Source organism: Schistocerca piceifrons, chromosome 4 (assembly GCF_021461385.2).
Source record: "Schistocerca piceifrons isolate TAMUIC-IGC-003096 chromosome 4, iqSchPice1.1, whole genome shotgun sequence".
Classification (NCBI taxonomy): domain Eukaryota; kingdom Metazoa; phylum Arthropoda; class Insecta; order Orthoptera; family Acrididae; genus Schistocerca; species Schistocerca piceifrons.
This window is the reverse complement of record NC_060141.1, coordinates 83,277,547-83,294,744: the sequence shown is the minus strand read 5'-3', so window position 1 is coordinate 83,294,744 and position 17,198 is coordinate 83,277,547. Positions and strand designations below refer to the sequence as shown.

Genomic DNA, 17,198 nt, shown 5'->3' with positions numbered 1-17,198 from the left:
TGATGTGGAAACACACATACACATTCACATACACTCAACTCATAAACATATGGCCACTGTTGTCTCCAGGCACTGAGGCCCAACTGTGGTGAGCAGCAACTGGGACCGGAGTGGGTAGTGGGGGTACAGAAGAGGAATGGTGTAGGGAGAGGAATGGCAGGGTGTGGGTGGAGGGAAAATGCTGTAGTGATGCCTATGGTATGTGCATGGACAGAGGGCTGTAGTTGTGGTGCGGGGAGGGGGAGAAGAGACACAGATAATGGGAAACAACGATCCAGAAAGTCAGTGTGAGACTGGAAACTGGAAGGGGAGCAGGGAAATGGGTAAGGCAGATATGCAGATATAGAGCAGGGACTAGGAAAGGTCGAGGACAGAGAGGTGACAGTAACCTGTGGAATTCAGAGAAGCTGGTGTTCGTGGGCTGAATCCAGATGGCACAGACTGTGAAGCAGTCACTGAAGTCAAGCACACTTTACACAGCATCCTCAGAAACTGAATCGTCCACCTGTCTCTTAGCCACAGTTTGATCATCGCCATTAATGCGGATAGACAGCTTACTAGTGGTCACGATCACACAGAATGTCGCACACTGGTTGCAGCTAAATTGGTAGGTCACATGGCCACTTTTACAAGTGGCCCTGCATTCGATGGGATAAGAGATGCCTGCGACAGGACTAGAGTAGATGGTAGTGGGAGGATATATGGAAGAGGTCTTGCGTCTGGGTCTTTTAAAGGGATATGAGCCAGAGGGCAAGGGATTGGTAATTGATGGAATATGGACAGACAAGCAGATTGCGTGGATAGGGTGGGTGGCAGAATACCACTGTGGGAGGAATGGGGAGGATATTTCTAGTTTTAGGGTGCAGAGGCAGTCAATACCCTGGCAGAGAATGTAATTCAGTTACTCTAGTCCTGGGTAATACTGGGTCATGATGAGGATGCTCCGTTATGACTGTCAGTGCATATATGTGAGATAATAGGTGATTGGAGAGACAATGTGTAGGAGATGCACTATGTGATCAAAAGTATCCGGAAGCCTGGCTGAAAATGACTTACACGTTCATGGCGCCCTCCATCGGTAATGTTGTAATTCAATGTGGTGCTGGCCCACTCTTAACCTTGATGACAGCTTCCACTCTTGCCGGCATACATTCAATCAGGTGCTGGAAGGTTTCTTGGGGGATGGCTGCCCATTCTTCATGGAGTGCTCCATGGAGGAGAGGTACTGATGTTGGTCGGTGAGGCCTGGCACACGCCACAGGCCATGCAGTATGAAAAGGTGCTCGATCATGTTGAAAGATGCAATAGCCATTCCCAAACTGCTCTTCAACAGTGGGAAGCAAGAAGTGCTTAAAACATCAATGTAGGCCTGTGCTGTGATAGTGCAATGCAAAACAACAAGGGGTGTAAGCCCCCTCCATGAGAAACACGACCACACCATGATGCCACCACCTCCGAATTTTACTGTTGGCACTACACATGCTGGTCGATGACGTTTACCGGGCATTCGCCATATCCACACCCTGCCATCGCATCGCCACATTGTGTACCATGATTTGTTGCTCCACACAATGTTTTTCCAATGTTGAATTGTCCAATGTTTACGCCCCTTACACCAAGCAAGGTGTCGTTTGGCATTTACCGGCACGATGTGGGGCTTATGAGCAGCCACTCAATCATGAAATCCAAGTTTTCTCACCTCCCGCCTAACTGTCATAGTACTTGCAGTGGATCCTGATGCAGTGTGGAATTCCTGTGTGATGGTCTGGATAGATGTCTGCCTATTACGCATCACAATCCTCTTAAACTGTCGGTGGTCTCTGTCAGTCAGAAGACGAGGTCAGCCTCTACGCTTTTGTGCTGTACATGTCACTTCACATTTCCACTTCATTATCATATCAGAAACAGTGAACCTAGGGATGTTTAGGAGTGTGGAAATCTCACATACAGATGCATGACACAAGTGACACCCAATCACCCGACCACATTCGAAGTCCGTGAGTTCTGCAGAGAGCCCCATTCTGCTCTTTCACAATGTCTAATGACTACTGAGGTCGCTGATATGGAGTACCTGGCAGTAGGTGGCAGCACAATGCACCTAATATGAAAAAGTATGTTTTTGGGGGTGTCTGGATACTTTTGATCACATAGTGTATGTTCCTAGAGAAGAACAGTAGAATAATTTTGGTTTGGGAAGGCCTCTGTAAGACCCTCAGCATATTATTATAATCCTTTTGTTAATTACTATTTTACTTACTTTTCAAATGTATCCTACTTATACATGTAACGTATATATAATATGTCCCTGAAACTGGCAAAATACTGTTCACACAATATTTCACATAATTTTATAGTCAGGTGATTATATTGTTATATTTAGTGTTACTTAAAAGCTTGTTGATTGGGAAGATTGGCCACTGAAACTGTTACAATAGAGTGCAGGGGTAAAATCTGTTGTATCCTCACCAATGGACGCAACCAGAGCTGGTGTGCTGAGACAAGTTCTCACTGGCACCACAGGCAGCACTTTTTAAGTTTGCAGTCAACCACAAGCATGGCCCAATCAGCAATCTATTCACCACCTTCTGCACTGTGATAAGTGGTGGCCATAGGCAGCAACAGACAGTTGATGTTCAGTATTGGCATACAACAGTTGTAGTACAGAGTTCAAGGGTTGCTGATCGTAGGTACCATTTGTAGCGGAGATCAGCCTGCGAGACTTAGTCTACAAGTGGATCCTCATATAGTTTTTGCACAGGGACATGTGTTTACTACAGTGATTGGCAGAGTAAAACCCAGGACAGACATAGTCTTGTTGACATTCTATTCACTAACACACACCCTGGCAGACCACTGCTTAGTTGTATCTGTCTGCAAGAACACCCAAAGAGTTGCTGTACAACTTAGTTAAATACCATAGCACAATAAAGTGCATATTTGTGTGTCACTAATTTATTTGCACTGTCACAGTTTCTCCTTTCACCTCAGAGCACCTAAACCTAATATAACATGTGTGAGCCTTTCTATCCTGTCTGCCCATACACATCAAAATTAGTGTGAGCTAATTAGTATCTCCAAGAGGATTGGCACCACTTGTTTCATACCCCTGTTCTCACTTTTTCCAGTAACTAATTTCATTTGTTCAGAAACTAATTAACTTAGAAGATATCTGTAATGAAACTTCGGTCACACAAAATTACTTTCATTATTTGAAACTTTGTGTTAGTTTCATTCTGGGATTTAATTTTATACCTTTGTTGCCATAATTTTTCTGGATCAGAAAGCACCCTTTGTTATTCAGTTAAGCCACTGTTTAAGAATTTAACTACATTAGCGAAATTTCAAAAGTGGCAATTTTGCATGAAAGCAGGGAATCAACTGAACAAACATACTGTATATTAACCAAACAGTACCTTCAACATTAATACTTTCCTAACCAACTATAATTTAGGTAAGAATACCAGAGAAGGAAAGTTGCTACTCACCATATAGCGGAGATGTAAAGCTTTCGGCCATTAAGGCCTTTGTCAGCAGTAGACAGACACACACACACACACACACACACACACACACACACACACACACACACATAAACGCAACTTGCAGACACATCTGCAGTCTCAGAGAGCTGAGACCACACTCACACAGAGACTGCAGATGTGTGTGCAAGTTGCATTTATGTGAGTGAGTGAGTGAGTGAGAGTGTGTGTGTGTGTGTGTGTGTGTGTGTGTGTGTGTGTGTGTGTGTGTGTGTGTGTGTTTACTGCTGACTAAGGCCTTAATGGCCGAAAGCTTTTATTGTGTGAATCTTTTTACTGTGCCTGGATTTTCCATTGTTTGATTTTTGCCTGACAGCTTTTCTTCCCTCCTAACCCTGTGCTGTTTTCCTGTGTAACTACATTCTTTTGCATCTGCTATACTCAATCTCCATCATTCTTTCTTTTCTTTCCTGTATTTCTCGTCACCTTACGAACTGCACTGCACGCTCTACTTATGAGCCACACTGTATCAACCATCTCGGCCGCGCGCAACAAACGGCCTCAAGACCACGCTGATTGTTAGTGCAGCATCTTAGATCCCACATTACTCTCACTGATATAATGAAGCCTATACCTTCAAACTGCTCATGCTCCCTGCGTCAGTTCCTGTATTTTTGCATGTTATCTCCCGCACTTTTCCGGTGCCACACGATCTTACATCTCTAACTACGAACCTCTCCCCACCCCCCATACTTTCCCCTTCTATGCCTGTTCGCACCCACTAATCCACCTCATCCAGTCACATCTACCGTTCCCCTTACGTTTATCCGCCCTCAAACCTGCTACCCACAGTAATATACATATATTTATTATTGATTAGTTATTCTCTACTTTGACCCTTGTGACTTCTCGCCAATTTTGGTGAGTTTTCGCCTTCCACTATTGCCGTCTTCCTCAGATTTTGTCTCGTTTTTTCCCCCCTTGTGTATCCATTACGTCCTTTTTGTACTTTTCACACATACTTGGGTGTATTTTTGCGTAATTTTTCGGACGTAATTCTACTTTCTTACGGAATTTTTCGCATTTTTAGCACCACCACGGATCCTTGCTCCTTCCACCTGCATCAATACAGAAAAGTTTCCTTATCCCTAGCAAGATCCCAGTCCCACATACTGTTCCTGCATTCTTTCTTGGCTCATGAAATCCCCCCTAATGGCCTTACCATCAAATTACCCATCTCTGGTTGCCACCTCTCCTTCCACAATGACGTCCACCTGTTCAGATTCTGCCAATCCTTAGCCCACACCAACATAGTCCTGCAAAACCACATCAACCAAGCCCAATCCTCCTTGGAGTACCTTCTCTCCATCTGCAAAATTCTCCTGCTATGTAATCCCAAATTTCTGGAACCCATAACTCACATTGAAACTCTTGCCCTGCAGGAACTTGAGCAACATTCACAACACCACCTCAAAAAGCTCTCCATCCTACTCACTTCCAACTCCCACCTCGGAGCACCACTCTCCACCACTTCTACAACAACCTCCAAACCTCGCCCACGCCCCCTCATAGCTGACAAACCCTGTCTCGCCGACCTACTACACTTACCCCACCCTCCAAAACTCCCTCCCACAACCACACAGAACCCAGAACCTAAACAGACCCACAACACAGTTATGAACCTTTCTTCCAGAAGTCTTAGTCCCACAGAAATATCAGTCCTTTCCAAAGGTCTCACCTTTTGTCCCACTCCCAAATTCAACCATGCAGACTAGTTAAAGACCTTCTCTCCTTCTCCTGGCCCCTACAGTGGAAACACTTTTTCGCCACCAACCCGACCAATCAGACTCAACCAAAGACCAATATTGAACCTTGCCTAACTCAGGTCGCTCCTCCATCCAACCATAATCCTCCCCCACTGCCTCCAAACCATCCCCTGTTAACTTTCCAGAATTTCTTAACCTCTAATCTTGCCTCAACATCATCCCCAAATCCCTCAACATGCAAACTAATCTTACCTCCGCAGAAAGAACCACAGTACACCATCTAAAAACAGATCCCGACCTTATAATCCTACCTGCTGACAAAGGCTCCACCACCATTGTTTTGAACCGCAAGGATTATGTGGCAGAAGGACTCCGGCAGCTGTCACATCCTTCCACCTACAACCACGCCTCAGTGATCCCATTCGAGTAATCCAGCAGGATCTCCAGTCACTACTCAAATCCTTAGGCCCATCCCAGAACCTCTCCCCAGAGTCCATCTCTCTACTTACCCCTACCGCTCCCCGCACTCCCACCTTCTACATGCTTCCTAAAGTCCATAAACCTAACCACCCAGGACGCCCCATTGTGGCCGGTTACTATGCCCCCACTGAGAGAACCTCTGCTCTCATAGACCACACCTTCAACCTATTACCCAGAACCTATCCTCCTATATAAAAGATACCAATCGACTCTCCACAGTTCCTGTCCCTTTACCACATGGTGCCTTTCTCATCACTATTGATGCCACCTCCCTGCACACTAACATTCCTAATGCCCATGGCCTTACTGCTGTCGAACACTACCTTTCCAGACGCCCTATGGATTCAACACCAACAACCTCCTTCCTAGTCTCCATAACCAACTATATCCTCACCCACAATTACTTCTCCTTTGAAGGCATTACCTACAAACAAATCCGCAGTATGGCTATGGGCATCCGCATGGCACCATCCTATGCTAACCTATTCATGGGCCATCTAGAGGAATCCTTCCTAAAAATCCAGAATCCTAAACCCCTCACCTGGTTCAGATTCATTGATGACATCTTTGCTATCTGGATTGAAGGTGAGGACACCTTATTCTCATTCCTCCAAAACCTCAACAACTTCTCCCCCATTTGCTTCACCTGGCCCTACTCAGCAGAAACAAGCCACCTTCCTAGATGTTGACCTTCACTTCAGAGATGGCTACATCAGTACCTCTGTCCATATCAAACCTACTAACCACCAGCAATACCTCCACTTCGACAGCTGCCACCCATCCCATACCAAGAAGTCCCTTCCGTACAGCCTAGCCACCCATGGTTGTCGCATCTGCAGTGACGAGCAGTCCCCCTCAAAATATACTCAGGGTCTCACTGAAGCCTCACTGACCATAATTATCCTCCCATCCTTGTACAAAAACAGATCTCCTGTGCCTTATTTTCCCAGTCTCCCACCACCTCCCTAAGTCCCGAAGTCCGGCCACAAAGGAGCATTCCCCTCGTAACTCAGTACCACCCAGGACTGGAGCAACTGAATTAAATTCTCCTCCAGGGTTTCGATTACCTCTCGTCATGCCCTGAAATGAGAAATGTCCTGCCCACTATCCTTCCCACCCCTCCTACCGTAGTATTCTGCCATCCACCAAACCTACACAATATACTCGTCCATCCTTACACAACCGCTGCTCCCAATCCCTTACCTCATGGCCCATACCCCTGTAATAGACCTAGATGCAAGACCTGTCCCATACATCCTCCTACCACTACCTACTCCAGTCCAGCCACTAACATCACCTATCCCATCAAAGGCAGGGCTACCTGTGAAACCAGCCATGTGATTTACAAGCTAAGCTATAACAGCTGTGGTGCATTTTATGTAGGCATGACAACCAACAAGCACACATGCCGTATTATTCTGCAAGAACTGTCAACTGTCTGGTTAGGTTTTTACTGCTCATAGACAAACTATTGTAGCTGTATGCTGATGTTTGCATGCATCCTATTAATGAGGCTTATCAACTTTTACCAATATTGAACTGGCCATATAATTGTGTAAGACTGGGAGGCTGTGAACAGTGAGAGTAAACAACTGTGAAACACAATTGTGCAACTGTTGGCTACATCATTCACAGTAGTCAGTGTCTCCCATTCTTCAGCCACTATAACAATGCAGTGCGTCGACACCGAGGACTATCAATGAAGAAATAAAGCAGGCGAACATCACAATATGTTCCCGGATGAAAGTTTCTATGGAAATATCACCAAAAAAAGGCAGGATCAACAAAAACCTCCAACTCCAGCTACCAGAATCACTTTTTGGTCAAAAGTACATTCAAGAAAGACCATGCTTCTATGGCATTAATTACCATGAAAATTTAGAAGGTGTTGCAATTGGTGAAGTAAATCAAAAAAGCTATTTAACAGTCACCATGACAAATCAGCTTTGTGAGCCTTACACAGAAAAGAAACAGGTCTTTAATGTATTAATTTTTCAGAAGGCTATGTATGTTTATATAATTATTTTGTTGTAATTATTTAATCATTACTGATTACAAAACATAAACCACAATTAAATGTGATTCCATGTAAAAGAATATTCATTTGAAATGACCAAGTACACTGTTTCTACATTGCAGAAATGCATACAAACAATGTGTGTAAGAACTAATACAAGAATATTCATTTGAAATGACCAGGTACAATGTCCCTAAATTGCTGAAATGCATACAAACAATGTGTGTATGAACTAATAAACTCATTTACATGTAAATTTTATACGAAGAATCACGTTATTAAATTTTAATCCCTTGTCTGCAGTTTATTTTGCATAAACAAGATATACTGTTTGCACAGTGTTTAGTTTTGCACATGAGCAATGAGTGTAACAACATACAAACTCAAGTAAAAAATCTATGCAGACCATACAGTCTACACATGCAAAGCAGCAGGCACTAAGCTAGTTATTACACAAGTTGATATTAGCAACATTTGTGAGTGTTGTTCTTTCTTTTTTACGTTTTGAGATGTTCTTCAGTAGTGAATTATACAATATTTCATTGAAAGTGCTAATAAAATGCACTTGTTGTAAAGTGCTTTAAGCACTGTGCCATTAAGCCAGTTAGCTTAAACTGATCAGAGTAGAGTAGGTGGATTCTCATTGGTAGAGGCTTTGGACAGGAAAAAAGCTTCAAATTTGGCAGTAACATGCTGAGTAAAGTATGTTTATATCTAAGAAATTTGTCACATTGCAATACTGCAGAGCCATTGTGGGAACTCGCATGCTTGTGTGGGTGAGTGTTAATGGTCATTCTCATATGACAGAGTGTACTATTTGGTAAATCTGGAGAGCAGTTAAATTTTATATAGTTACTCTAAAATTATGTATGACAGATTTTGTACTGACTTCACTGATTGAAAGACTGATACTTCTGGGGGTCTGATGTTTTTGGAGGACAGGTTTATAACTGTGTTGTGGGTCTGTTTAGGCTCTAGGTTTTGTAGGGTGGATGGAGGGAATTTCTGAACATGTAGCAGATGATTTAGGTCTGTGGGGCAAGGTTTGGCAACTGTGGAAGGAGGGGAGGGGAGGGGAGGGGAGGGGGGGGGGGGGTTGGGTTGGGTTGATGGAGGCTCTTGTGATGGTGGTGGTGTCTGTGACAGTTTGTGGGAATCCAAGACAAAAGTATTAGGTCAACAGATTGGACAGCTTTTTGTGGTGGCATTGTGCATGCTGCTCTAGTTCCTGGAGGACAAGGGTGTCAATGTGGGAGATGGGACACAGTAATATGGAAATGCAAAGCAGGAGTGTTTTACGGAAGGAGCTGAGGTAATGCAAGATGGCTTGGACTTGAGTTATATGGTTTTGCAGAACTAGATTGGTGTAGGCTTCGAAATGATATAATTTGAACAGATGGAGGGCACTGCAGAAGGATGGGTTGCAGCCAGACATGCATAATTTGATGGCAGGCCATTTGGAGGGATTCTATGAGCTAGGAGGAATACATAAACATTATATAGGACTGGGTTCTTGCCAGCGAGAGAGAAATTTTCTGTACTGGTGCAGATGGGAGGAGGAAGGATCCATAGTGGAGGATAAACAAACACTTAAAAATACATATCTTAAAAACTCGTGAGAGACTAAACCAGATGAAGTATATTAGGAAAAGGGAATGAAACAAAACCAAGATGAAAACAAAATAAAAATATGAAAACAGGATGACATAAAAGTCAAAACAGAAATGAAAGTAAATAAAAAGATGATAATTATTTGTGGTGCAAGACTGCAGGAAGATATGAGTGGAGTGATAGACAGCAGGTGTAAACTGACTGGGTGAGGTCAGTAGGTGGGCGTACGAGTCTGGGGGAGAGGGAAAGCTCTTAGGTATGAGGTGCAAGAATATATGTGTGGTGCAGGCAGAACCGGGAAAACATGTGACAATCAGGTGAGAGATTTCCTCCTGCCCCCCCCCCCCCCCCCCACCCAGCACTGCCTATCGATGCTGGACCCAGCATCCCACCATCCTGATCCTGTCGTATCTCTGTACACTCCAACAGGAACCACAAGAGTAAGTTCCCCCACACCTGTCCCGCTTCCCTCCCCCACCACACTCCACAACTCTTTGCGCCCATATTACCCATCCCAGCTGAGATCACTGAATGAATAGTGGATGATAGTGTATGCTATTCATTTAGTTAGTATAAATACTGGTAGTACTGACTCTGTCATTACTCTACTACTCTCCTCTTCCTCTCCCCCCTCCTACTTAATATTGAGACAACAATATGTTTCTATTACATTCCCATTTTTAATATATGACGTGTACAATGTAGCTATGATGTCTGTACTGATTTTATGTTATACATGCACATTATTCTTAATCTGTATTTATCACATTAACAGTTACACAGATTTCTGCAATAGTTTTCCATTAGTATTCTAGCTGTCTCATGAAGCCATAAGAGCTTCAAAATTGATCACCATAAATGAACCTCAACAAATATGGATGTCTGAAATCATTAGTTATTCTATGCAACAATGGCAATAACTAGGTAAAGACAAAGAGACCAGCACTAAAGTTGCAAAAAATTGTCATTCACAGAGAAAGGGTGAAAGATTAATATTCACTAAAAAAAATACAAAGAGTAAAAATGGTACAGGAGATAACTTCCTTCAATGCAACTTTTAAACATTACATCTAAGTGAGTTTCCTCACCTGCTTCTGCAACCCAAGCATAGAGCACACCATGTCTCTGGAATAAGGTTGCTCCAATACATAACGTAACAGTCCTGTCTGAGGTTCCAAAAGTTCTTTGTCATAAGGTAAATTTCCTTTTAAAGTAAATTTAAGCGTAGCAGGATCTAGTTTCCAAGGGTTTATCAGATGGTCAGCATATCCTGAGTGTTCCACTACCGGTAACATTTTGGAATGTCCTATAATGGATACCATTTGGGCAGTTGGATGGAAGCTTTCCACAAAACTTGAAAGCAGATGAGCCAGTTTCTGCAGGAAGAGAGAAGAGCATCATACTTCACAGAAAATAAAATCAGGCAGCAATTTTATGAAAAGAAATAAAAGAAACACACGATAATTAATGCAAAACAGTTATTGTAATGAGTTTCCCATCATCATTTGTTGCATATAACAAATATACACTCTTATACGGTAACAAAATGTTATGGCACGAAATTCCTCTTTAAAAAAACACCTCCAAGCTTTGCAGGCAGGAATTCCTCCCTGTGTTTGCTTGGTTCCCTTCATGTCCCTAATTTAACATGATTGCTCTTCCCTTTGCTATGATGCAGCCTACATTTGCCTTGTGTACATTTTATTTTAGTGTGATCTGCATTTTACATTTGATCTGTCAAACTCTTCCTTCTGTCTCCAGTAAGTTCTCAGGCCTTCAAATGTATCACTAACATTTTGTGGCTGATTTCCCTCTTTTTCTGATCAGCTATGTCTCTAATGCCCCAAAGTTCTAATATAACAACCCTCTAGTTCATGGTCTGATAAAAATTCCAAAGACGAGTCAGTTGTCCCCAAGTTTATTAACAACTCTTTTGCTCAACATTTTATGTGTACACACTGCAGCCGTATTTTACTGCTTCATGAGAGTAATCTATCCCAATGAGATCTTTGGCTATCCTTTGAATTGACACACTGTGTGATAAAGTATCTTACTTTTAGTCTACCATTTTGACCTGTATCAGAAGGGAAAACCCTGTATACTATCCTGTACTGCATTATGTTAGCTGTAAACACAGTATTGTTATATTAAACTATTTGTATGTGGCATATTTTGAAACAGAAATACAGAACCGCTACAAATTCATCCAAAAATGTATGGAAAACCTTCCAAATGCATACTCATAATGACCATCATTCTAGACCCTGTCATTAATCCTTTACATGAATTCAACTTGTGTGTGATTCCCATTTTCAAATATCAACCCACTTAAAGTCTCAATCTGTTATTGTGTTAATAATTTTAAAAAAGGCTAGTGGCCTCAAACTGAGACTGATTAAATTTTTTGAGAAGTCTTATAAAATGTATATGTTGGTCCAGATTGAGCCAACGGCCTTGCCACAGTGGTCACACCAGTTCCTGTCAGATCATCAAAGTTAAGAGCTTTTGGGCTTGGCTATCATTTGGGTGGGTCACTATCCGGGTCTGCCGAATGCTGTTGGCGAACATGGTGCACTCGGCACTCGGCCAATTTAGGAACGACTTGACTGAGAAGTAGCGTCACTGGTCATGAAAACTCACAACAGCCAGGAGAGCGGCGTGCTGATCTCAGGCCCTTCCATATCTGCATCTGGTAACACCTAAGGGCTGAGGATGACACAGCAACCGGTTGGTACTGTTGCGCCTTCAAGACCTGTTTGTCCGGTGTTTGTTTGTTGTTTGTCGATCTGAATTAAATTTTTATAATAAATCCCCACATGAGAGAGTTACATTTTGGAGCACTTAGCTGCCTACGGCTCAACAGCAGCTGGAAAAGGTGTACTTTCGTTACTGTTCTATAAAAAAAAATCTATTTCAGTAAATACCAAGTGGCTGCGAAAACATTTAACTCCCCACTATTGTCATTCTCCTTGAAACACTAAAAATGCAGCAATTTGGAAGATTCTCTCTGAAATTTTGAAGTAGTGAAACAGTAGCCTACAGCAAGTTCAATTTTTCAGGAAATAGGAACGGACAATTGGATTTAATGTCCTGTTCACAATGAGGTTATTAGAGATGGAACATAGCCTCACAATGAAAAACAATGAGTAAGGTAATAAGCCAACATAGCTTTTAGATGAACTGTCCCAGTTTTTAGGGAAACCAGACAAAACCTAAATATTTACTTTTGAATACATTATGGGAAAGGCAGTGATCAATGTCTTACAAATATTTACTATTAAAAACAGTCTTGATCACAATTTATTTATCAAGGTGACCGGTTTCGACCACTACTGTGGTCATCTTCAGACCTACAAGTTGTATACAAAGCTTTAATTAGAGGGCTACATACATTAAAGAAAATACATAAAGTTATAAAGCTATAAAACGACGAATTACCATTGAGTAGGAACCTCTTTCTGTTGGAGAATCACTACTGGAGAAACCAGTGCACGTCTTACTATACATAATGGAGGCTCCACCCACTTCTGACTGCATGATGTCATTACTAACCAATGAGTTATAAGTCGAATTACAATTTAAAATTTCTTAGTTAAAAGAACATTGTCAAGAATTAAAAATAAATACACACTAAACTTAGCTTATTAAACAGCTATTGTCAATTAAGAAGCGTTAAAAATATTTAAATATGTAGGAAAAATGAATTCGGTTTGGCAGTACATGGGTTGCCCTCTCAAGGCCTGTTAGTGAACCATTTGGAGCCACTGGTTGCCATGGTGAAGTTGGACGCCGTTGCAAAGATGAGGCAGCAAGCTTCTTCCCACTGAAGTTGTTGTAAAGTCGATAGGCAAACTAGTGGTTGCCATGGTTTTGTGTAGGTCTGAAGATGACCACAGTAGTGGTCAAAACCAGTCACCTTGATAAATAAATCGTGATCAAGACTGTTTTTAACAGTAAAAAAACCTAAATATGAATGGCAGAATCAACATTCACCCAAATGTGAGTCCAGTGCTTCAACCACTGCGGCACTTGGCTCAGTTTGAGTCAATCTGTGAAGTGTAGTTGGTAAAGTAGCTAGTAGCAGGCTACCTACAAATGACAGGTACCCAGGCTCAAGTCCTACACTGACACACAGTTTGAACTTGACTCACATGTTTTACAAATGTTTATATAAATTTTACAAATTTAGATTAAAAGCTTACATTTCAAAGACTTAATTAAACTCAATATTTACCCAATGTGGCCAGTTCTTGTTTTCTGGATATGCTTTTTGGATTTCATTAACAATGAAGTATCCTGGTAAGAGACAAGCATTTCTATCAAAAATATAATTGATGACATTCTCTAATGCTGTCAACTGTGGTACAACGGATGCCTTCAGGAATGGTGGAATTGTCTGAGCCTTTTCACGACAACCCTGCAGAAAGAACCATAAATATCAATAGTTAATGGTGCTTCCATGGCTCAATAAAAGTTAAATTTTTGTTACTGTTAGTTTAAGTGGCACCTTAGTTACTTGGAACTGATAACAATTCCACATTGTAAGAGGTACTGTTGAGGTACAGGAGAACAAAAATGAGAAGCAAAATGAATATGAATAATGAGCAGAGAAAAATCCAGTACGGCAGATCATCACAAAAAATTGACTATTTTATATCATAATTCTACACTAAAACAATGAAATTTTAGACAGTTCCCATACAATACAGACTAAAGATGAAGTTCCTTTACTGTTGTTCAAGTGACACCAAGAGGGCAAAAAAGGGAAAAGTAATATCATGACCGCCAACTCCAGCATCTCAAGCCGGAATGGAATTCTGACCCGAGATGCAAGAGTTGGCGGTCATGTGTGCATGAGGTGTGTGTGTGTGTGTGTGTGTGTGTGTGTGTGTGTGTGTGTGTGTGTGTGTGTGTGCGTGTGTGTGGCTCAAATGGTTCAAATGGCTCTGAGCACTATGGGACTCAACTGCTGAGGTCATTAGTCCCCTAGAACTTAGAACTAGTTAAACCTAACTAACCTAAGGACATCACAAACATCCATGCCCGAGGCGGGATTTGAACCTGTGACCGTAGCGGTCTTGCGGTTCCAGACTGCAGCGCCTTTAACCGCACGGCCACTTCGGCCGGCGTGCGTGTGTGTTTTTCTCTTTACTGATGAAGGCTGTGGCCAAAAGCCATATGTGAGTGTCTTAAAAATCATGCCCGTCTGCAACTTGATGTGTCTTTTTTATAGTTAGTAGCGACCTATCTTTTCCTACATGATTGAAAAATAATAACACACACATAACAATCATATTTGTCTGATGATATTTAACAGAAATAAAAGTTTAGTGTTATGGTGTGTGCATCAACACGAGAACTATGTCAGCTCCCCCTCCCCCAACACATGCAAAATGCCTCACAAAGAAATTTGGTGCATAACAGCAACAGACTGCATGCTCAAGATTTTGTTTGAGTACAAGAAGCAGAGAGGTAACATAAATTTATAAACATCAGGATAATTTTAACAGTAAATAAGAATGAGCTGTATAAAATATGGATGCCAACTTTGTGCCAAGAGACCACTGATCTATTACATTGAGATGAGAATTATGTTACCAACTGCAGATAACCAAACATTCAGGCACCGTATAGCTCATAATGAGTGCCTACAAATTTATGATCCACTTCAGCTTTCAATGCAGTTGCTGATTCACCTTTGACTCTGTCTCCAGCAGATGATGAAATGTCAGTGAGTAGTTTTATGCACTGATCACTGACTATCAGCCCAGAAGTTTTAATTAAATCCAAATCTCGTTTATGAGTTAGAAGTGTCTACAATATTTGACTTCAAACACATGACAATATGACAACAACACTGTTCATTTACCACATTTGAACACATTTTTCATCACAAGGCAGTTGACAGATAAAACACACAGAGAGTAAACAACAGAACAAACTCACACATATTTCATGCAAAAATTGCAATATCATATCTATCTGACACAAAAAGGGCAGCATTTACCCAACTGGAGCTTAACTGATATGACAGAAATGCTCAATGACAGACTGTGGGAGAAAAGAGAAGCTTGAAAGAAGCTCTGTGATGACCTGTATAAGGAGAAGCATTTCAGGAAGAAGAAGAAGAAGAAGAAGAAGAAGAAGGGTAGTCCACAAGCCTGGTGTAATAAGTAAATTCAGAGATACAATGTGAATCTGAAGGCTGCACAGAGATCTCAGTAGCTGATACCTGAGTCAATAGTTTGAAACTCTTGTTCTAAGTGGAAACCCTGTGTCAAGGCTAAATGTTGAAAATGAGGCAGACAATTGATTGCATTTACTGGATTTATTTATGCATTTGTTAAGATAAAAACGTGAATACACAGTATTAATGTTCCACAATAAGATTAATTCAAGAGTTTGTTATGAACCAGCTTTTGGCTTCCGAGGCCATCACCAGATAACTTAATACTACACAATTAATCCACACTATTTCACAAGAGGTTGTAGCTGTACTAAGGTAGGCTTTCCTTCAATCTGTGAGGCAAATTACATCTAGGTCAATCAGTTAGGGCTATAACTGTTTGACTGACTGAGTGTGAAAGGAGTTGGGAGACCGAATAAGAAACATTCCACCTTTGATGAACATGTTCGGAATGAATGTCCTTCATAGAGGAACAAAAGGCAGAAAACTTAACATTACTCAAAATTCTGGCCATTAATAAACACCAATCTAAGAATCTTGACCTGGTCTTTATTTGACCAAACACAATTCCATTACTTGTTCTCAGTAAAGTAGCAGTGGCCAGTTAATGTGTCTCTCACCATTAGATAATATGAGTCTCATAATTGTTGCACACACACATTCTGCACACTCCTTTCTCCCCTCTGCCACCCCTCGTGTGTTCATCACATTCACCAGTTTGTCCTTATCATATAATAATCTGTGTGATTACTCGCTTGTACAATGCATCTGGCTTAACATTCATATACTTCAGTCTTTGAATAAACTGTAATATAAGATTTATTTGTTGAGAGCTTTTTGGGTATTACATTTCAATTTAGTTGTCAAAGTCATATATCTTTGAAAAACAATCTTTATATGGCTATGAACCCTTGCAGAAATTGTGTGGACTACCTATTAAGTTACCTCTCGATTGCCTAGAAAGTCCAAAGTTGGTTCATAACATATTTTTAAATAGATATTATAGTAGAGCATTAATACTGCTTATTCAAGTTTTTAATATGTCAATGTCCCGCCAAGAACTGAAGGATGATTCCATAAATACACACAGGGTGTCCATAATTAAAGCTGCAGTTTCACAACATTGTCGAAAGAGAACCACTGCTCAGAACGGCATCAAATTTGAACAACATATTACTGAGGCGGGAGGAAACATCATGAAATAAATAAATAAATAACTGAATAATGAAAATTTGACCAATTGATGGCACTTGTAAGCATCAAAGATGCACACCAACAGACAGACGGCACACAGACTCCATTTGCATCCAAGACACCCAACATGACAGTCTCCATGAAGGATTGCACACTACTGGAAAGCTCTTTCACAAAAATAGTGACTGTGCACCAGTCACCCAGCAGTAGTTCCATACACTCAAAGGTAAGAAACAGGGCATTGCTCCAATATCTGCTAAGGGCCTGTAGAAGATGATTACAGAATTCAAGATGACAGGTTCTTTTGAAGTGCAATGTGGCAGAGGGAGGAAAGCAGTAACCTGATGTCTGTTGAAGATGTGGTCACAGTATTGCAGAAGAGATGAAGCAGTGATTTGCAAACGTGTGGTGTATGAGGAATTGCCTGAATGCTGGACATGCCTGTGAGTACAGTGCATAAAATC

At 41.4% G+C, this 17,198-nt stretch overlaps 1 protein-coding gene across 1 annotated transcript in view; it reads right to left on the bottom strand.

The window, feature by feature from the left end:
• The window catches only part of LOC124794734 (mediator of RNA polymerase II transcription subunit 23), a 212,273-nt gene that overhangs the window by 127,062 nt on the left and 68,013 nt on the right, over positions 1-17,198 (bottom strand). The window contains exons 4-5 of the mRNA XM_047258334.1: positions 13,588-13,770; positions 10,442-10,729 (exon numbers count right to left, since the gene is read on the bottom strand). Coding sequence (XP_047114290.1) covers positions 10,442-10,729; positions 13,588-13,770 — 471 coding nt within the window. The remainder of the gene's footprint in view (positions 1-10,441; positions 10,730-13,587; positions 13,771-17,198) is intronic.